General features: G+C 43.0%; 1 protein-coding gene and 1 long non-coding RNA gene across 2 annotated transcripts in view; one reads left to right on the top strand and one right to left on the bottom strand.

The window, feature by feature from the left end:
* Positions 1-20,050, top strand: part of LOC311623678 (zinc finger protein 791-like) — a 73,837-nt gene extending 53,787 nt beyond the window's left edge. Inside the window, exons 5-7 of the mRNA XM_084886054.1 lie at positions 16,382-16,508; positions 16,714-16,774; positions 17,456-20,050. Of these exons, the coding sequence (XP_084742180.1) occupies positions 16,382-16,508; positions 16,714-16,774; positions 17,456-17,471 (204 nt within the window). The 3' untranslated portion in view covers positions 17,472-20,050. The remainder of the gene's footprint in view (positions 1-16,381; positions 16,509-16,713; positions 16,775-17,455) is intronic.
* The window catches only part of LOC311623703, a 126,589-nt gene that overhangs the window by 58,553 nt on the left and 46,425 nt on the right, over positions 1-21,611 (bottom strand). The window lies entirely within an intron of this gene.

The raw sequence follows: 21,611 nt of genomic DNA, 5'->3' as shown, positions 1-21,611 counted from the left end.
TGGTCACTCAGTGAATATAACACACACACACATACACACACACACACACACACACACACACACACACACACACATATATATATAAATTAGAGGCCCTGTGCACAAAATTCAGGTATGGGGTGTTTATTAGCCCAGCCTCACTCTCTCCCAATCTGGGATCCCTCTCATAATCCAGGACTACTGGCTCCCAACTGCTCATCTGCCTGCCTTCCTCATTGCCCCTAACCACTTATGCCTGCCAGCCTGATCATAACCCTATCCGCTCCCTGCCAGCCTGATTGATGTTTAACTGCTCCCCTGCCAGCCTGTTTACCTCAACTTCCCTCTCTTGCAGGTCTGATCCCTCCAAACTGCTCTACCCTGCTGGCCATCTTGTGGTGTCCATCTTGTGTCCACATGAGGGCAGGATCTTTGACCACATGGGGGTAGCTGTCTTGATCTTGTGTTTTGGAGTGATGGTCAATCTGCATATTACTCTTTTATTAGATAGGATAGAGGCCTGGTACATGGGTAGGTGCCTGTGGTGGTTTGCAGGCTATACTCGCCCCCCACCCCCAGCAACCCAAGCGGAGGCCCTGGTATCTGGGATATATTTATCATTTATAATTGAAATTTTGTAGCCTGGAGCAGAGCCAAGCCTTCTGCTCACTCCATGGCATCAGCCATTTCTGTTGGAATTTATTCACCTTCTATAATTAAAACTTTGTAGTCTGGAGTGGAGGCCTGGGCCAGCCAAGGCAGGTTGAACGCTTGGCTTCCTCTGTCACCAGGGGAAACCCTAGCCTGCTCTCTACAGCTCCGTGCCTGCCACCATTTTTCTTAGGATTTATCTTCTATAATTGAAAGTTTGTAGCCTTAAGTGGAGACCTGGGCCAGCCAGGGTGTGCAGAAAGCTTGGCTTCCTCCATTGCTGGGGAAACCCAAGCTTCCCTCCTGCTTTCTACAGGGCCACAGCCATCTTGCTTGGGTTAATTTGCATAATCATTCTTTAGTGGGCATGGCTTGGTGTGGTGGAGTGGTGGTTAATTTGCATATTACTCTTATCAGATAGGATTAAAATTTGTGCATGGGTGGGTGTCTGGCCAGCCTGAGGAAGGGGACATGGGCAGTTGGCCTGCCTGCCTGCTGGTCGAACTCCTGGTTGAGGGGACAATTTGCATATTAGCCTTTGATTATATAGGATATAAACTGAGTGGCCAGATTATTATGCATTCAGAGATCATAATAATCTGGCCTCTCGGTGTACATTTTGAATCAAAATTATATGTGTACAAATTCTTTTCCTCAAAATACATTTTTAATTTTTTTTATATTTATCATTTTTGGCATTAGACTTCTTTGTTATTCAAAATATTAAAAACTTCAGTCATGCAGGGCTTTTTTTTTTTTTTAAGTTTCCTCCAGCCAAACATGAACAAAATCACATCTGCAATTCATACTACATTGATGCATATTACACAAAGCGTACTGTGAGAAAAGGGAAGTTTTTGTTATTTTTATTATTTGGAAGCTCGTTCTCTTTCATCAGGTATACAGACATGAATGCCTTTGCCTTTGTCTTGATTCATCATGGTCATGGCGTAGCTTTGTGTGATGATGGACATGTGTGATCTTTATTTTCAAAAAGGTATATCGAGGGCTGGTGGGGAGTGCAAGGCCAGCAACCAGGTGTCTGGAACAGCTTTTGCCTTTCTTATCTAAAAACTGAAATATTTACTATCCTGTACTGGACACATTTCCAAAAAGTACCTTAGTGAAATATATATAAATTCACATACTCCTTAACAAAATATATGACACTTGTCTCCTTTATGAGTCACCTGAGGTTTATAAATTTAGAAATATTCTCAACACAAGCCTAGCAAGAGAAAAAGTATTTCTCGTGTAATGAAGCATCATTCCTGCTGAGTGAGTAGGATCCTTTTTATTTTTGTTTTCTAATATTTATTTAGAGAGAGTACCCTGACTTGTTTGGGTCAATGGTTAGAGTGTTGGCTTGAGGTCTGAATATTTGCCGGTTCGATTCTGGTCAAGGGCACATATTTTGGTTCTGGGTTGCATTCCTGGCCACCTCATCAGTATCTCTCTCATGTTGATGTTTCTCTCACACACTTTAACCTCCACTCCTTCCAATCTGTGTGAAAATCAGAGATGAAAATATCCTCGGGTGAGGGAAAAAAACAAAATTAGAAAATGAAAAAGAAAACCCAGCGAGTTCTTCCACTTATTTATGCATTCATTCATTGATTCTAGTATGTGCCCTGACCCAGGACTGAACCTGCAACCTTGGCTTTTGGGGATGACACTCTAAACAACTGACCAATCTGGCAAGGACAATAGTATGATCTTGATGTTAATTTTCAACATCCTGCTCAGGCCAGGCAGTTTAAATGGAAAACATACCTAATTTAGCACAAAAAGTGTTGCGAAATGTTGGATAAAAAGTGATGGCTTTTATTTCATTGAAGATGCAAAGAAATCCAGACTTCTTCCCTATCCAAGTCACTATAGGCTGTGATGTAAAGGTGTTGAAGGTAGGGAAACATGGACAGGCGAGATAATAGGGAACTGTGGAGGATAATATATCTTCATTACGGGGACTAGGAGCCTCAGTGAATGGGAAAGTCATCATTGATCATCTTATCCACCTAAAACATCTTAAATAGTTGTGGATCTGCTTGAATGTGGACTTAAACAATGGATAACATTACCCAAAGTTCTGTCTCCCTGGATTGACAGTAATGGTTTTCCAGAAAGGTATGGATGTGGTTGTAAGTTTCTGAGCATGTGCTCTTTGATTAAGAATATGGACATGGCCGAAACCGGTTTGGCTCAATGGATAGAGCGTTGGCTTGGGGACTGAAGGGTCCCGGGTTCGATTCCGGTCAAGGGCATGTACCTTGGTTCTGGGCATATCCCCAGTAGGGGGTGTGCAAGAGGCAGCTGATCGATGACTCTCTCTCATCGATGTTTCTCTCTCTCTCTCTCTTCCTCTCTGTACAAAATCAATAAAATATATTTTTAAAAAAGAATATGGACATGGGTATGTGACATGAGGGACTTCTCGAGGACACTGAATTGGTACTGATTTTTTTATTAGCAATGGAAATAATTTGAAATTTTCTTTAGAATGATATATCATTTTGCTAACATTCAAACTTAGTGACCAACTTGTGTTCCTTATGAAACCTTTTGAGTTCCTCCCAGTTGAAAAAAATTTCTGGTCATCTGCACAGTGGTAGCCCATGATGAGTTTTCTGTGAATAGAGTGGTTCCTGTGCATGCCAAAGTGATTTCCTGGTTCACATGGCATGAAACTATTGCCATTTAGAGGACAATGATCTAAGGAAAAATTGAGGTGAACTGCAGACAGGCAGTATCAGCAAAGCAGGTAGATTTGATATCGTGAAACTGGACCTTTTCTGTGCCTTTGGTAAAAGGAGTGGCTGGAAGTTTTTTGTATCCGGGGAAGGCACCAAGCCTTCCATGCTCCCCTTTTGCTGTTTGCAGGGATCATTTCCATATGTTTGCACTCCCGGGAGATGAAACATGGGGTGCCGAGTGATGGCTTCTATTTCAAGAGCCAAGGAAATCCAGACTTGGCCCCTTTGCTTTTTCAACACTAATGTATGTTTTCTTAGTGTGTAGAGCTGATGTGATTTTATGATTCCTGTTACCTCATGTGATCCCTTGCCCCCTCATTGCTCTCACCATGTAAATGAAGAACGTTAAGCAGAAATCTTACCTAAATTTACATAACTCATAGTAAAGGAATCTTTCCTTTTATTAAAAAAAATATTTTTTATTGATTTTTTAGGAAGGGAGAGTGATAGACAGCTAGAAACAATGAGAGAGAAACATCGACCAGCTGCCTCCTGCACACCCCCAACCGGGGATGTGCCCGCAACCAAGGTACATGCCCTTGACCGGAATCGAACCTGGGACCCTTAAGTCCACAGGCCAACGCTCTATCCACTGAGCCAAACCGGTTTTGGCAGAATCTTTCCATTTTAAAGTCATAATGCTTGTTCCTCTACTGTGGAATGTTAAAAACCTTAACCTCAGAAGAGCCTGTGATCCTAGTATAGTTATGTACTGTTACAAATGTGGTGTCACCATTTCTAAACAGGACTTAAAATTCAAAATAGTAATCCACTTCGATGACATTCTGGAAAAGGTAAAGTTAGAAGAACAGACATGTGTTTAAAGGTAGATACCGTATAAATAGGCACCATGATTGTATTCCTTTTGGTTGATGGAGTGTCTTCTGTCTTGATGGTGGTCTAGCTGCATTTGTGGAAACTCTTAACCACTCTTGAAACACTATGTATAAATATGAAAAACAATATAATACAACAAAAGTGTTTTCATTCCCTGTCCTGTGTAGCTCAGTGGATAGAGTGTTGGCCTGTGGACTGAAGGGTCCCAGGTTCCATTACTGGAGTTGAACCACTGGGTATGGTCCAAGAAAGAGGAATAGAGCCCTGCAAATACCACTGTCCCTTGAAGTTTTGGTGTATGTGGAGGAAATAGACTTACTAAAGTTATCCAGGCAGCGATCGAACAAATGATTAAGCAGATAATAAAAATCTCCAGAAGATGAGTGACCAGTTCTCAGAATCACTACATTTTGTATTACCTAAAATGTCCATTTTGCAACAAAAATATTTGCCCTGAAACGTTATAAGAAAGTAGGAGCCATATTTGGGGGGGGGGGGGCGGGAGGGCAGCAGTTGAAAAGGGACCACTCAAAGTCACTAATTATCTGAGAGATGCAAATCAAAACAACAATGCGGTACCATCTCACACCTGTCAGAATGGTCAACATCAACAATCAACAAGTGTAGGCAAGGTTGCGGAGAAAAAGGAACCTTCGTGCACTGCTGGTGGGAATGCAGACTGGTGCAACCACTGTGGAGAACAGTGTGGAGTTTCCTCAAAAAACTGAAAATGGAACTCCCATTTGACCCAGTAATCCCACTCCTAGGAATATATCCCAAGAAACTAGAAACACCAATCAGAAAGGATATATGCACCCCTATGTTCATAGTCTCACAATCTATAATAGCTAGAATTTGGAAACAGCCTAGGTGCCCGTCAGCAGATGACCGGATCAAAAAACTATGGTACATCTACACAATGGAATACTATGCTGCCATAAAAAAGAAAAATTCTCATCGTTTGCAGCAACCTGGATGGAATTGGAGAACATCATGCTGAGTGAAATAAGCCAATCAATGAAAGAGAAACACCACATGACCTCACTCATTTATGGATAATAAAGAACATTATAAACTGATGAACCAAAAGATAGATATAGAGACAGTAAAGCAACAAGTAGACTGTCAAATTACAGCAGATAGAGTAGGGAGATCTGGGGGAGATAAGAGATCAACCGAAGGACTTGTATACATGCATATAAGTACAACCAATGGACACAAAACTCTGAGGAAGGAGGGTATGTATGGGAGGGGGGCAATGTTAAATTATGTACATAGATAATAATTGAATAAAAAAATGGGAGAAAAATATATCCCTACGATTCATTTATTCATTGCAAAGGGCAAAAAGGGAACTTTGCAGTGGAGACATAGAAGGTATCACCTTCACAGAGTGATCACCAATAATGTGGGGACCCAATACTATAGGCCTCCTGATGGGATGCACTGAGAATGACCCGATATCAGCGATGTAGAAATCCTGTCCAAAATGAACAACCCATTTCTAATCAAGAAGAAAGCTGACTGTAATCATGAGGAAGCAAAGCCAAAATGGAACAACAATCCCTACAAAACAAATGGCCTGCACTCTTCAAAAAGACGTGACATCTAAATGCAAAGTGCAATCCTGGATGAGAAAAACAAATTGCCATAAAGGATATTACTGGATAATTGGTTACATAATAAAATGGCATTGTGAATTCTCAAAAAAACAAAAAAGAAAAGGGACCAAACTCTCATAACAATCACATGAGTTTATTGTGTGATTAAATACCACCCTCTCCCCCACCCAGTTAAATTAACAGGTGACTTGTAAATTCAAAAGGGACTATGTAGTAAATCTGAGAAGCTCACCTAACTGGGCATGTCATAGTGCATAGTCACACTCCAGGCCTATATCTTCCTTAGTAAATGGATTATCTTTGCCCTAAGCAAGTCCTGTACAATATTCTTTTTAAAAAATGTATTTTATTGACTTTTTACAGAGAGGAAAGGGGAGGGATAGAGAGTTAGAAACATTGATGAGAGAGAAACATTGATCAGCTGCCTCCTGCACACACCCCCACTGGGGACATGCATATAAGTACAACATTGGTTGTACTTATATACATGCATATAAGTACAACATTGGTTGTACTTATATGCATGCATACAAGTCCTTCGGTTGATCTATTATCTCCCCCAGATCTCCCTACCCTATCTGCTGTAATTTGACAGTCTACTTGTTGCACATGCCCTTGACCGAAATTGAACCTGGGATCCCTGAGTATGCAAGCTGATGCTCTATTCACTGAGCCAAACCGGCCAGGGCTAGTCTCTTCTTAAAATGACAAAAATGTTCAAAAATTATGATGATTGCACATTATCTGTGAATATACTAAAAAAACAAACAAACAAAAACAACCCTGTTAAATTATATACATTAAAAGGATGCATTCTTTGGAAGGTTTATGTATATTAATTAAGCTATTTAAATAAATTGATATTTTAACTATTTTAATGTGCTAATTAAGTATATTGACATCCCACATTTCCAAATCTTTTGTTTTTTTGTTATATTGTGAAAATAGGAATTCATTTGCATTAGGGATATTATGACCATTTTATATTTCAACATTTCTAAGGACACAGTCAAAAACTAAGGTACATTTCCTTTTGGTGTAAAATGTACAGCTTATGGTTGATGGGAAAGAATTCGTGCCCTTCGGTGACGCTGCCACCAGAACCGGCTACTTGGGAGGTCCCCGGACTCTAAAGCGCCACAGGCGTGGAGGTGGAGGAGGGATGGATGGAGGTCTCAACCTGCCAACATCCAAAGAGCAAATGGAGCCAGACTATTTATGTTACGTTAAATGGGTCTATAAACAAGGATCACAGCTCTGTGAGTGGCCTTGTTGCAGCCTATGTCAACCCCTAACCCGGGGAGGATCTCAGACCCCTTGGTCCCAGTCTAACCTGGACACCCCTCTTGCTCAGGACAAGGGCGTCGCTCCATCTGGAAACTGGGTGTGGAACTCCCTTCGCACATCTGTGTCCCCACATCCAGAAAGAGGGGCAAAGGGTGTAAAAATATAAACGGCCTTAGTGGGTTTGGTACAGTGGATAGAGCACCGGCCTGCAGACCAAAGGGTCCCGGGTTCCATTCGGGTCAGAGGCATATGGCTTCGTTGCAGGTTCCTCCCCGACCTGGTCCCTGGTCAGGGCTCCTGCAAAAGGCAACCAATCGGCCAAAGCTGGTTCGGCTCAGTGGATAGAGCGTCAATCTGCGGACTGAGGGGTCCCAGGTTCGATTCCAGTCAAGGGCATGTGCCTTGGATGTGCCTTGGATGTGGGCACATCCCCATTCGGGGGTGTGCAGGAGGAAGCTGATGGATGTTTCTGACTCTCTATGTCTCTCCCTTCCTCTCTGTAAAAAAATCAATAAGGTATATATTTTTTTAAATAGAGACAACCAATCGATGTGTTTTTCTCACATCGATTTTCCCCTCTGTCTTTCCCTCTCTCTGAAAAAATCAATGGAAAATAGAATTAAAACAAAAAGAGAGGACTACCGGCTTTGGAAGGGACAGGCCCCGCCCACCCACGAAAGCTGCTCCTGCGGAGCGCTGGGACCTGTCCCGCCCGCCCCTCTGCGCTGTCACTCAGGAATGGGAAGGCAGAGCTGTCCAATCAGGGGAGGTGGGCGGGGCCGCGCTGGCGAACAATGTGGGTTCTTCCGGCGTCGGCGCTCTCCTGGCCGCTTGGCTTCACGTCAGTGTTGTCAGCGGCGTCCGTTCCTGGGAGCCGCCGGGACATGGTGAGTGCGCGTGGGTGTCCTCTGAGGGCGCTGGGCGGACCCGACTGTGGGGAGACCTGGCCCCACGCCGGCGTGAGGAGCCTGAGGCGGCTCTGCTGGGTCTCCGTCCCCGCCGGCGCCCCGTCCCCTCCGGCGCCCCGTCCGCTCGGGGCGCTCTCCGTCCCCTCCGGTCCTCCGTCCCCGCCGGCGCCCCGTCCCCTCGGAGAGTCTCTCCGTCCCCTCCGGCGCCCCGTCCCCGCCGGTGCCCCGTCCCCTCCGGCGCCCCGTCCCCTCCGGCGCCCCGTCCGCTCGGGGCGCTCTCCGTCCCCTCCGGCCCTCCGTCCCCTCCAGAGAGTCCGTTCCCTCCGGCGCCCCGTCCGCTCGGGGCGCTCTCCGTCCCCTCCGGCGCCCCGTCCCCGCCCGCGCCCCGTCCCCTCCAGAGAGTCCGTCCCCTCCGGCGCCCCGTCCCCGCCGGCGCCCCGTCCCCTCCAGAGAGTCCGTCCCCGCCGGCGCCCCGTCCCCTCCGGAGAGTCTCTCCGTCCCCTCCGGCGTCCAGTCCCATCGGGCGCTCCCCGTCCCTCCGGCGCCCCGTCCCCTCCGGCCCTCCGTCCCCTCCGGCCCTCCGTCCCCTCCGGTCCTCCGTCCCCTCCGGAGAGGCTCTCGGTCCCCTCCGGCTCGTTGGGCTGGGCGGGCGGCCTGGGCCCGTGTGCCCTCGCGGGGCGTTGGGACTTGGCTCCCGGAGCCACTCCGCGCAGCTCTGCACCCACAGCCCCGCGTCCCCTCCGATGGTGCGGGGGCCACTGGGAGTTCCCGGGGCCACTGTGACTCGGCCTCCCGGGGTTCGTGCGGCCTCCAGGGGTTCGTGCGTGGGAGGAGCTGTGGTCTGTGGTCCCGGTCTCTTCTCCTCGGAGAGACCTGCAGTTTTTGAAATGTTCGGGGGAGCGGGGTCTCAAACCCAGGACCCTTCCCCTCCGGCTGCTCCTGGGATTGGCCATGAACTCACACATTTTCCTGTTTCTGCCTGCATTCTCAAGCGCCACCTTCTGGTCTCCGATTCATGGCATCAATTGATTCTCTTCCAGCGTGCATTTCTAACCGGTATATATTGATTGTTTATCATTTTAAAAATATATATATTTTATTGATTTTTTACAGAGAGGAAGAGAGAGGGATAGAGAGTTAGAAACATCGATGAGAGAGAATCATCGATCAGCTGTCTCTTGCACACCCCCTACTGGGGATGTGCCCGCAACCAAGGTATATGCCCCTCCCCCCCCCCCCCCCTGACCGGAATCGAACCCGAGACCTTTCAGTCCGCAGGCCGACGCTCTATCCACTGAGCCAAACCGGTTTCGGCTGTTTATCATTTTTTCTACATTCAATGGATGACTCTCTTGAAAGATTTATTCGTTATTTTGTTGTTACCCTGCCCGAGTAGCTCAGTTAATTGGCTTCAGCATTGTGGGTTCGATCCCAGGTCAGGGCACACACAAGAAGCAACCAATGAATGCATAATAAGTGGAAAACAAATCTCTCTTCCTCCCTCTCTCCCTCTCTCTTTTTTCCTTTCTCTCTAAAAACCAATTTTAAAAATAAGTATTTTTGTGTGTAGTTTTTACACACGAGAGGAAAGCTGAGGATCACCACCTGGAATGCGTGTATGAAATCCCTGCCCCCTCTCTCAGGCCCTCCCTGGGCACAGACATCCTAGGGAAGTCCTTGGGTGGAGATCCTCTTTGGATACTGTTCTGGGTGTTCTGTCCTGCCCCCTTCCCTGGGATTGTCACCTTACAAAGACTTCTTTACTTTGTTTTTGGTGTTCATTTGTCAATGCATCAGTAGACCTTGAAAGGTGACATAAAATAGTTATTTCCAAAGAGGCATGAGAGTTCAATTTGAGGGAAAAAAGATTCCAATGTTAGTTACATCGAATGGGTTTGAACTTCGGGTCTCTCGTTTTCTTCCCCTGAGCAGTGTCTGTAAATTTCTGTACTATTCTGAAGTGCCTTCATTCTTTTTTTATTTTTTTATTTTTTTAGGAGGGAGGGTGCTCAAATGGAATTCGAGGGCTTAGACTTGAACATCAGAAGTGTTCAAGTATGTTTAACTAAGAAAGTTTGTCTTGGCCAAGACCGGTTTGGCTCAATGGATAGAGCGTCGGCTTGGGGACTGAAGGGACCCGGGTTCCATTCCGGTCAAGGGCATGTACCTTGGTTGCGGGCATATCCCCAGTAGGGGGTGTGCAAGAGGCAGCTGATCGATGACTCTCTCTCATCGATGTTTCTACAATAGCTTTCTATCTCTCTCCCTTCCTCTCTGTACAAAATCAATAAAATATATTTATAAAAAAAAAAGAAAAGAAAGTTTGTCTTGCAATAGAAATAACAAATCATTATTTTCTGAAAGGAATAAATACTTGTGGTTTTTTCTTTTTTCCCCTGCAACACATCACCTGTCCACTGTATTGTGTGTTAACCACCCCAAGTCATGTCTTTGCCCTAATCATTTATCTCCCCTATATCCCCTCCCCCTGGCAGTACCAGTGTTGTCCCTGTTCATAAGTTTTCTTTTCTTTTTTTGCTCAATCCCTCCATACACCTCAACACTCCCCTTGCCCCCTCCCCCCAGTGGTTTTTCTTGTTGGACTAAAAATATGGTTTACAGTTTTCTTCTTTATTTTACCCATAAACATGGGGGTTGTATGAATTTGCAATATTCTTCAAACAGTGGGCATTATAGCATTTGAAATATCCACGTGGTCCAAAGCCGTGTGACTGAGAGCAGAGGCCTGTGGTCAGTGACCCCAACAAGCCAAGGGCCCCTTGAGCACGAAGACCTTGAAGGCCCAGTTGTTGTTCCTGGGGGACCTCCCACCCTGTGGCTTCCTGCTCACACCGCCAAAGAAAGCCTGTACGGGAGAGGCTGCAGCCCGGGAATGCTGGGGGAGCTGATGCAGGGTGGGGGTGGGGGCGGCGGAAGAACAGTCCTGGGGTTTTACTGGTTCCCCGGGCCTGTTTTTAGGCCTCGGGTGGAGTTTGCATCCACCGTGAGAGTGCACTTAGAGTGTAATTGGTGCAAGTCTCTGAAAGTCCGGAGTCGGTGTCTTGGGTTAGGGTTTGTGGACTTGGGAGTGCATTTGGGTCAGAACCTGACACTGACTCCAGCTGAGGGAGCCCGAGAGGGAGAATTTCTACTACTTCCCAGGGAGAGGAGGGTGTGGGAGCCCCCAGACTCCACTCCTGGGGCTGCTCAGGCGTCCCTCCCTCCTCCTCCAGGGACTGGCCCACCCAGGGGCTCTGTCTCAACCTGGAGAGTCTAGGAGGTGGAACCTTCTGGAAGTGGCTCTCCTGTCTTGTGGGAAGCAGGCTGCTCATATGAGCTGATTCCAATACTGTGTTTCTTTCCTTTGGATCCTTTCTTTTTCTTTTTCTTTTTTTTAATATGTTTTATTGATTTTTTTTACAGAGAGGAAGAGAGAGGAATAGAGTTAGAAACATCGATGAGAGAGAAACATCGATCAGCTGCCTCTTGCACATCCCCTACTGGGGATGTGCCCGCAACCAATGTACATGCCCTTGACCGGAATCGAACCCGGGACCTTTTAGTCCGCAGGCTGACGCTCTATCCACTGAGCCAAACTGGTTTCGGCTGGATCCTTTTTTAAAATATATATATTTTATTGATTTTTTACAGAGAGGGACAGAGAGTTAGAAACATCGATGAGAGAGTCATCCATCAGCTGCCTCTTGCACACCCCTTCTGGGGATGTGCCCGCAACCAAGGTACATGCCCATGACCAGAATCGAACCCAGGACCTTTCAGTCCCCAGGCTGATGCTCTATCCACTGAGCCAAACCGGTTTTGGCTCCTTTGGCTCCTTTATCCACTGACTAGTGCAGCCTTTGGCTCTAGTTTCTCTGAGGGTAGGGGACAATGCTCCAACCAACCAAGCCACACTGGCCAGCATTTAATTCATTATTTTCCCACCTTCAATGGACGCCTCGTGTTAAAGATGAGTTCTTGCCCGTGTTACTTTATGTGAGGGGAACGTTGTGAATAACCACGTGGCATATGCTCCGTGAACCCCCATTGCTTTCCCCGCAGGACCTTTCCTGGGCACCGATGTCCTACGGGCATTCGTTTGGGTGGAGGTTTTTTTTTTGAAACTTTCCTCGATGATCTGTCCTGTTGTACTGCCCCTCTGTAATTCTGTCCCGGCCAAGAGACCAACAGAAGAGGCTGACAACGCCAGCATCACATCAAGAGTTTATGAAGGGAACTGCCTCCAGGGGGACTGTGTGGGTGCAGGCAAGACCATGCGGATATCCTGCCATGGCCAGCGTTACATAGAACAGGGCAGGGAGGATTGGTGTACCGGTGCTTGCCCACCCGGATTAGGGAAAAACACCTTAAATACTTGCCCTGGGGCAAGCGACAGCCTGTTCCTGTAAGCAGCTCCCTGCGGGACACAGGCAGGGAGTCTACCCTGTCTCAGGGATTTAGGGCGTCAGTCTCTAACCTGCCTAGATCTAACTCGTGTACAGTCTCCTCCACAACCTCCCTGGGTTTGTCCCCTTGAAACTGTTTAGTCATTTTTCTTCATTACCCATTTTTCAACAAATGTAAAATGTACTGTACTTAATCAAACCTTGAGCCCTAGCTGGTTTGGCTCGGTGGATAGAGCATAGGCCTACAGACTGAAGGGTCCCGGGGTTTGATTCGGCCAAGGGCACATGCCTGGTTTGTGGGCTCAATCCCCAGTGGGGAGGCGGCGTATAAGAGGCAGCCGATCAAAGATTCTCTCTCATCATTGATTTTTCTATCTCTGTATCCCTCTCCCTTTCTCTCTGAAATTAATAAAAATGAATTAAAAAATAAAAATAAAATTGATAGTTATAGTTAACAAAACTGCTACTTTGCTTGCCAATCTGCAAAAACCTTTAGATTCTCTATCTAAAGTTGTCATAGAAATTAAAATTGCCATCCAGCCAGGGCTATTATTTTTTTATTCGTCAAAGGTTACCACATACTTTAAACATATCAAATGGGTAGGCCTAATTAGTTTAAACTGTCTCTTTAGAAAGGAGAGAAAACAAATCCTTGAGATATTCTAGGAGCCCATTGCAATGACTCAAAGCCAATTCTAAGTCTAGAAAAACTCTTAAAATTTAAAACCTGGGCCCTAGCTGGTTTGGCTCAGTGGAAAAATATCAGACTGAAGTGTTCTGTGTTCGATTCCAGTGAAGGGCACATGCCCAGGTTGTGGGCTCGATCTCCAGTAAGGGACATGCTGGAGGGAGCTGATCAATGATTCTCTCCCATTATTGATGTTTCTAACTCTCTCTCTTCCCCTCTCCTTTTCTATCAAATCAATAAATATATATATATTTTTTTTAAATTTAAGACCCTGAAAGGTTATCAAATATACTTGGCCAAAAGATCATATGAAACCAATTATTTACCCAAGTAACAACAATAGGAATCAAATGCAAACACAAGCTAGCAAAACTTGACTTCTTAGGATTAAAGAGAGAGGTTTTTTAAGAATTTAAGTACCTAATTAACACAATATGACATATGATTATTTTAATGATATGTAGAATCTTTGCTCTCTAGGCAAAATATAGGAAAAACTTTTTTCTCTTTTAACAGACTGAAAAACAAAACAAATTCTATATTAGCTTAATTTTGATAGATTCATTTATCTAATTAAATTCATTATTCAGCTTACCTATATATTTCCCTCCAGATCTTTCTTTACCAACCTTCTTATCCATTCAGAAATAACCAGCTGTAGAGCAATAAGTATTTCATATTTTATACCTTCTACCAAACTATGTAATTTCTTTCCAATTTAATTATAATTCTTAACTCAGAAACCTTGATCTTTTTTAGTGACAACTGAAAGTAAACAATTAACAATCTTTAGATTGATATTTTTATGAATACATTCCCTAATTTCTAGAAAGAGGCAAAACACACTCAGATTTTCAAGAGACATATTTCAGACAAAATGTAAGATATATTAATTAACAGGTCTAAAGCTGTCCTCTGCAATAAGAAGCAACATCTAGTCCTGGATGGAGTGTCAGCCTGCGGACTGAGGGGTCCCTGGTTCTGATCCGGTCAAGGGCATGTACCTTGGTTGCAGGCACATCCCCAGTAGGGGGTGTGCAGAGGCAGCTGATTGATGTTTCTCTCTCATCTATGTTGTTTCTAACTCTCTATTTCCTCTCCCTTTCTCTCTGTAAAAATTTAATAAAATATATATTTTTAAAAAGCTTCATCTACTCTACTGCTAGTTCCTTAAGTATTCTGCATTTCTGACTGCCGTTTTTAATGTGGTTTATCTCCGTTTTTGTTTTCTTTTTGTTGAAATTCTCACTAAGTTTACCTACTCATCCCCTATGTTCAGTGAGCATTTTTATGACCAATGTTTTGAATACTGTATGTGGTAAATTGCTTGCCTCCATTTTGTTGAGTTCTTTTTCTGGAATTTTGTGTTCTTTCATTTGGGACTTGTTTTTTGTCTCCTCATTTTGGCTGCCTCCTGTGTTTGTTTCTATGTCTCCCGATCTTGATGGAGTAGGCTTATGTAGTGAGTATCCTGTAGTTCCCAGTTAAACAGTTTCCCCAACTTACCTGAGCTGGGAACTGCAGATGCTCCCTTATTTGGGCTGTGTGCACCCTGGTGTTGTACAATAGTTTAGTCTCAATTGGGAAGATTTACCCTCAGGCCAATTGGCAAAGATGTCTGGCCTCAACCACAGACTGCTCCTTGAGTGTGTCACTCATGGAAGTGTTTGCGTGGTGTGCTCTGGCATAGTCTAAAGCTGGCCACCAAAAAAATAAATAAAAAATAAATAAATAAAGCTGGCCACCAAGTGCGCTGTCTCTGTGGCCTTATTGGAAGTGCAGGCCAAGATCAGCTGCCATCTGTATCCTGCCCAGGGCCACACAGTTTGAGCTACAATGTGATCTGCAGTTGTCTGCTATTGTACTGTGCTTGGAGGTGCCTAGGAGAGGCCAAGCTGCAATCTGTGGTGGTCTATCATTAGTATCAGGCCTGGGACCACTTAGCAAGAGGTATGGGGCATGTTGAGGCCAGATGCTTTAGCGGGGGGTGGTGTTGTGAATCTTTGAAAGATTTTAGGAAAGTCTGTAACATGATCCAAGACAGGCATATGTTTGGAAAATTCACTGTAAACAGTTTGGGTAGACCTGCAAGTTGAGTGGGGAAAGGTCTCAGAGTAAACACATGAAAATTAATACTTCTTTATAGTGATAACATTACATCTTGTTTTACTCTAAAGGAAGGGGTCAGAGCATGAGGAGAAATGATACATGCTATTCAAATAAAACAAATATTTTAATTTTAAGGCTTTCACCCAGTGGGCTTTCAGTCAAGATGGTGAAATAGGGAAATGCAGTTTATCCATGTTGATGGAGACTCAGGTATGGCCACCTGCAGGCTCTATGGGGGCAAGGCTCAGCAAAGGAACAATGGCTTCTTCCAGTATTTCTGTCTGGGAGAAAGCTGTCCTTCTGGCTCTTTCCTTAAATCCAAACAGTTTCTGGTGTCTTCTGAGCTGCTGACTCGGCAGTGGGATGCAGATCAAGTGAGGTTAAGTAAATGCATGCACAGGACCTTTAAGAGGAATACTTGGGACTCCAGCAGCCCTTGTCTCACTCAGCCTCCATCCCCACTGGCTTTCACAGTCAGATGTTACGGGAACTTCTCTTCCCAGCACTGGGAGCTCTTGCTCCTGGGGGCGGGTGGGGGATGGGGAGGTGTGTTGGGGTGGGGGATGGGGGGCTTCTGCAGCTGAGATAGCCCTCCTAATTTTTAACCACCACACATGGGTGAGGGAACAGCTCATTGTGCATTTCCATCCCTTATCAGTCTCAATGTGACTTCTTTTTTATATTCTTCGTTATAGGAAAATTTTGTTCAGTCAAATTTTAGGTGGTTCTCAATGATGGTTGTTCTATAGTATAATTATAATTTTGATGTGCTTGTGGGAGGATGCAAGTACAGCATTTACCTATTTCACCATCTTGACTGAAAGCCCACTGGGTGAAAGCCTTAAAATTAAAATATTTGTTTTATTTGAATAGCATTTGTCATTTCTCATCATGCTCTGACCCCTTCCTTTAGAGTAAAATAAGATGTAATGTTATCACTATAAAGAAATATTAATTTTCATGTGTTTATGATAAGGTTCAATTTATAAGGAAATAAATGTGAACAAAGAATGTTTTGATGATGAAGTCATAGACTAAATATATGGAGACAACAGAATTATATGTAACCTTCCTGTTAATAAAGTCTGCGTGTCCAGTGCTATCAGTCTCATGTACTGTGCACATATCTGTACTGTTTTAGGACTCGATAGCCTTTGAGGATGTGGCTGTGAACTTCACTCCGGAGGAGTGGGCTTTATTGGATTCTTCACAGAAGAAACTCTACAGAGATGTGATGTGGGAAGCCTTCCGGAACCTGGACTCCATAGGTATGGATGACAACTTTCTTACCTTGTTAATTAAGAGGACAAGTGTTTCTGGCCCATCAAAGTTGTTCGAATGTATATAAGGGGGGAAGGGAGGACACTGATAAGTAAACTGGGCATGGTCACAGCTCATCATAGAAACAGAATCTAATGATGTTTCTATAATTTCTATTACTTTTGGAATAAATTTTCTGGGTCTGTATTTTAGGAAAGAAATGGAAAGACCATGGCATTGAAGATCTGTACAAAAACCAGAGGATAAAACAAAGGTGAGTCACACTCAATGGAAAACACTGTCTTACATGAGAAACCTATTATGCTATGAAATTTTAAAAAGAAACAAACAAAATCCTCCTTCAAATTTGACTTCGCAGAAAATTTCCACCAAATTACTTTTTTTTTTTTAATACATTTAATTGATTTTTTTACAGAGAGGAAGGGAGAACGATAAAAAGCTAGAAACATCGACCAGCTGCCTCCTGCACACCCCCTACCGGGGATGTGCCCACAACCAATGTACATGCTCTTGACCGGAATCGAACCTGGGACCTTTCAGTCCGCAGATCGATGCTCTATCTTATTGAGCCAAATTGGTTTCGACCCAAATTACTTTTTTATATATGACAAAAGCATTCAGTATTTGAAACTAGTTCAAATGAAAAACAGCGTTGATAAACCCTGAATATGAATGTCACTGTTTGATAATAGCAAGGCTGAAGAACTCTTGCACAGGATCTAGTTTATTCAACTTCAAGCCATTTAGACAAGGCAGAGACCTACTTTTTTTGCTATAAATCGTAGAAATGTAGCTCAAATATTCTAATAAAGGTAAAATCATAAGTAAATCATGAAGAATATGCTTTTTGTTTTTTCCAGAAGTCCTGTGGTAGAGAGAATCTATGATGAGAAAGCGGGTCAGCAGTCTGAAGACAGCTTCATCTCTATTTCAGATCTCAATCTGAATGAGAAATCTCTTGGAGTGAAACCATGTAAATTCAGTGTGTGTGGGAAAGCCTTCCTAGAACTTTCGTCTCATAATGGGAACGTCAGATGTCTCACTGAACACAAGCCACATCACTGTCAGGAATATGGAGAGAAGCCATATAAAGGTTATCTCCAGTGTGTTAAAAAACATGAAAGGAATCACAATGGAGAGAAACCTTATGAATATAATATATGTGCTGAAGCCTTCAGTCCCAGCTATGTTCAAGTAGATGAAAAAACTCATACTGGGGAAAAACTTTTTAAATGTAAGGAAGGTGGGATAGCATTTAGTGATCTCTCAATCCTTCCAGCACACGTGACCACTCACACTGGAGGTGAACTTTATAAATGTAAGAAAAATGAGAAAGCATCCATTTCTCCCCATTTATACCAAATGCCTGGAAGGAGTCGGACTGGAGAGAAACCCTATGAATGTAAGCAATGTGGTAAAGCCTACAGACATCGCACTTCCTTCGAAACACACGAAAGAAGTCACTCTGGAGAGAAACCCTATGAATGTAAAACATGCAGGAAAGCATTCACTTGTCTCAGTTACCTTCGAAAACACAGAAGGAGGCACACAGGAGAAAAACCCTATGAATGTAAGCAATGTGGCATAGCCTTCAAATATTACAGTTCCTTTCAGTCTCACAAAGTGAGTCACACAGGAGAGAAACGCTACATGTGTATGGGATGTGGTAAAGCCTACAGTGGTCCCACTGCCTTAAAAACACACCAAAGAATTCACACAGAAGAGAAACCCTATATATGTAAGGACTGCGGATCAGCCTTTAGATATTCCAGTTCTTTACAAGTACATGGAAGGTCTCACACTGGAGAGAAGCCCTATGAATGTAAAACATGTGGGAAAGAGTTTCATTGTCTTAACAATCTTCGAAGACATAAAAGAGTTCACACGGGAGAGAAACCCTATGAATGTAAGCAATGTGGTAAATGTTACAGCGATTACACTTCCTTCAAAACACACGAAAGAAGTCACACGGGAGAAAAACCCTACGAGTGTACAATATGTAGGAAAGCATTCGGCAGTCCCAATTATCTTAGAAAACATGAAAAGAGATCACACCGAAGAGAAACCTTAGGAATATGGATGATATAGTAAAGCCAGATATTACACTACCTTAGAATCACATGAATGGATTTACATAGCAGAGAAACACCATGAATGTAAGCAATGTGATAAAGGTTATAACAACCACACTTCCTTAAAAGCACAAAAGAAGTCACATTGGAGAGGAGCCCTATGAATGTAAAACGTGAAAAGAGGTCACTTGTCTTAATTATCTTTTTTTCTTGTTTAATTTATTAAGGTATTACATGTGTCCTCATTCCCCCATTACCTCCTGAACCCCTCCCCCCATTCATGCCCTTACTCCCCTGTTGTCTCTGTTCATTGGTTAGGCTTATCTGCATGCATACAAGTCTTTTGGTTGATTTCTCGCCCTTACCCCCACCCTTCTCTACCTTCCCTTAGGTTTGACATTCTGATTGATGTTTGTCTCTGGATCTGTTTTTGTTCATCAGTTTATGTTGTTTATTATTTTCCATAAAGGAGTATGATTTTGTGATATTTTTCTCTGCCTGGCTTATTTCACTTAGCATAATGCTCTCTGGCTCCATCCATGTTATTGCAAATGGTAAGAACTCCCTTTTTTTTTTTTTTTTTTAACCACAGCATAGTATTCCATTGTGTAGATGTACCACCTTAATTATCTTTGAAGACATGAAAGGACTTACACATGAGAGAAACCCTATGTAAGCAATAGGATAAATGTTATAGTGATCACACTTCCTTAAAAACACATGAAAGAAGTTACACATGAATGTAAAACATGGAAGAGTTCAGTTGTCTTAATTGTCTTAAAAAACATGAAAATATGCACACAGAAAAACCCTATGAATATAAGCCATGTGGCAATGGTTTCAGCAATTTCATGTATTTAAAAACACAAAAGTAGTCACATTGGAGAGAAACTTTATGACTATAAAACATGTAGAAAAGTTCAGTTGTCTCAGTTATTTTTGAAAACATGAAAAGACTCATAGAGAAACACCATGAACGTAGGCAATGAGTTAAAGCTTTCCATTCCTCTATAAGGTTTTCAAAGACATGAAAGAAATCACACTAGAGAGACTCTAAATGTAAAAAATGTGGGAAAGCTTCCATTTTGCACACAAACTATTGAACAGCAGTGAGCATGCACTTTTCTATGCCATCCTGATTTTTTTTCCTATGAACAGCATGGTATCTATGCAAGCCCAATGTTTTCCCCCAGTGGAAACACCAAAAAGGAAAGGGGAATGGGTCTGTGAAGGCAATCATGCAGGTATTAATTTGATTGTTTGAAGTGACCTGTAGGGAGAGGCCATCATTTTGAGTAATACTCATAATTTAGTATAAAAGGAGATGTGGACCCAGCTGGTATGGCTTAGTGGTTGAGCATTCACCCATGCAACAAGGGCCAGTTTGATTCTCGGTCAGGGCACATACACAGGTTGTGAGCACGATCCCCAGTGGGGAACATGCAGGAGTCAGCCAATCAACATTGATGGTTCTATCTCTTTGATGTTTCTATCCCTCTCCCTTCCAGTCTCTAAAGATCAATAAATTTTAAATAATAGTTATATAAGGGAATGTGGGAAGTTTTCAGATACACTATATCTGAATGTGGGGAAGACTTATGTCACCCCAATTCCTTCCAATAGCATAAAAGGAATCACTGGATAAAACCTTTGAACATAAACAGTGTGGGAAGGGCTTCAGTGTGCACACATCCTTACATGGGAAAAAATCTCAGGGAAAAGAGAGAGAACTACATGTGACATGAGAAAGTTTGATAGAAATTAATCCATGTAAAATGTTCCAGACAAATTTCAACATGAAAGAATTCATCTCTTTTATTCATCTTAAGTTTGTATATACATAGGGTTTATCAAGCTTGTTTTGTAAAATGCATCATTGCAATATAGATTTATAATTTAAGAAATAAATATTGAGGGTGATATAACTGGGAGTTTTCTTTCAGCAATGGTACATAAAGTTACTAGATCATGCTTTTTCCTTGAATGAGTTAATAGTTTCTTTCCATTTTGAAGCCTGTTAGGTCTCTGGGTGAACTGAAGTATATTTCTAATGTGCATTTAGGTTAGAATTTTTTATACTGTTTTATTTGTCCTGTGTGAAGGTGCCATTGTAAAATGACAGACAGTTCGGTGTTTGTTGGGATTTTCCTATTGGCTTTGTGACAGTTCTGGGTATCTTTAGTCCACTAATATTGTCTACCGTTTTTTATTGAAGAAGCTCTTTTTTCTGGGGTGACAGGTGTAAAAGCCTTTGTACATAATAATAAACACTTGGAATAAATTTTATGTATAGCAAGTTCATGAATATAGTTTCATATAAATTAATATTTTCACTTTTGGGTCCTTATTGTTCTTTATTCTGACTGGTTATTTGTGGAATAGACTTTAAGAGACATGAAAAGGAGAGAGACCTGTAGAAGGAAAAACACTCACAAAACTAGAGTTGGAGAAATCCACTCCCCTGTCAGTAATGTTAGGACCTAGATTTTTTAAGAATTCATCTCCTTTGAGGTTCCACTTTAGGATTCACAAGTAGCCCCACTTGCTTGAGTTTGAAAAGGATAACTGAGTAATACACTTGTCAGATTCTGAAACCACCACACAGGGAAGAGACAATTGTATAAGACTTCTGAGTTGATCCTTTGCCCTTCTGATTAAGACTATCCTCATAACCACCATCAGTTATTTGATTTACACTTTTTTAGAAGAGTAGGTTTCCAGTGATGTTTTCTGAAGATTCACATAAAAGATCCATCAGTTTGGATTTTTCTGTAAGCCATTGTGTGTTCATCTGGAAACTGATGTCTTTCGTGCTTATGTCTGAATCCCCTCTTCTCTAGACTACATCCATATAAGATGTAATTTATATAGGAAATATGCTGTTAATAGAACTAGGGAGAAACCAAGATGGCAACACAGATAATCACATATACTTGCTGCCTCTCCCAACCACATCAAACCACAACTAAACGTCAGAACAACTCCCACCTAGAACCATGGGAAAGCTGGCTGAGAGGA

The sequence above is a fragment of the Pipistrellus hanaki genome (genome assembly GCF_964339955.1).
Source record: "Pipistrellus hanaki genome assembly, chromosome: 5".
Classification (NCBI taxonomy): Eukaryota; Metazoa; Chordata; class Mammalia; order Chiroptera; family Vespertilionidae; genus Pipistrellus; species Pipistrellus hanaki.
The sequence above is the reverse complement of the archived record's forward strand: the minus strand, read 5'-3'. Positions and strand labels throughout refer to the sequence as shown.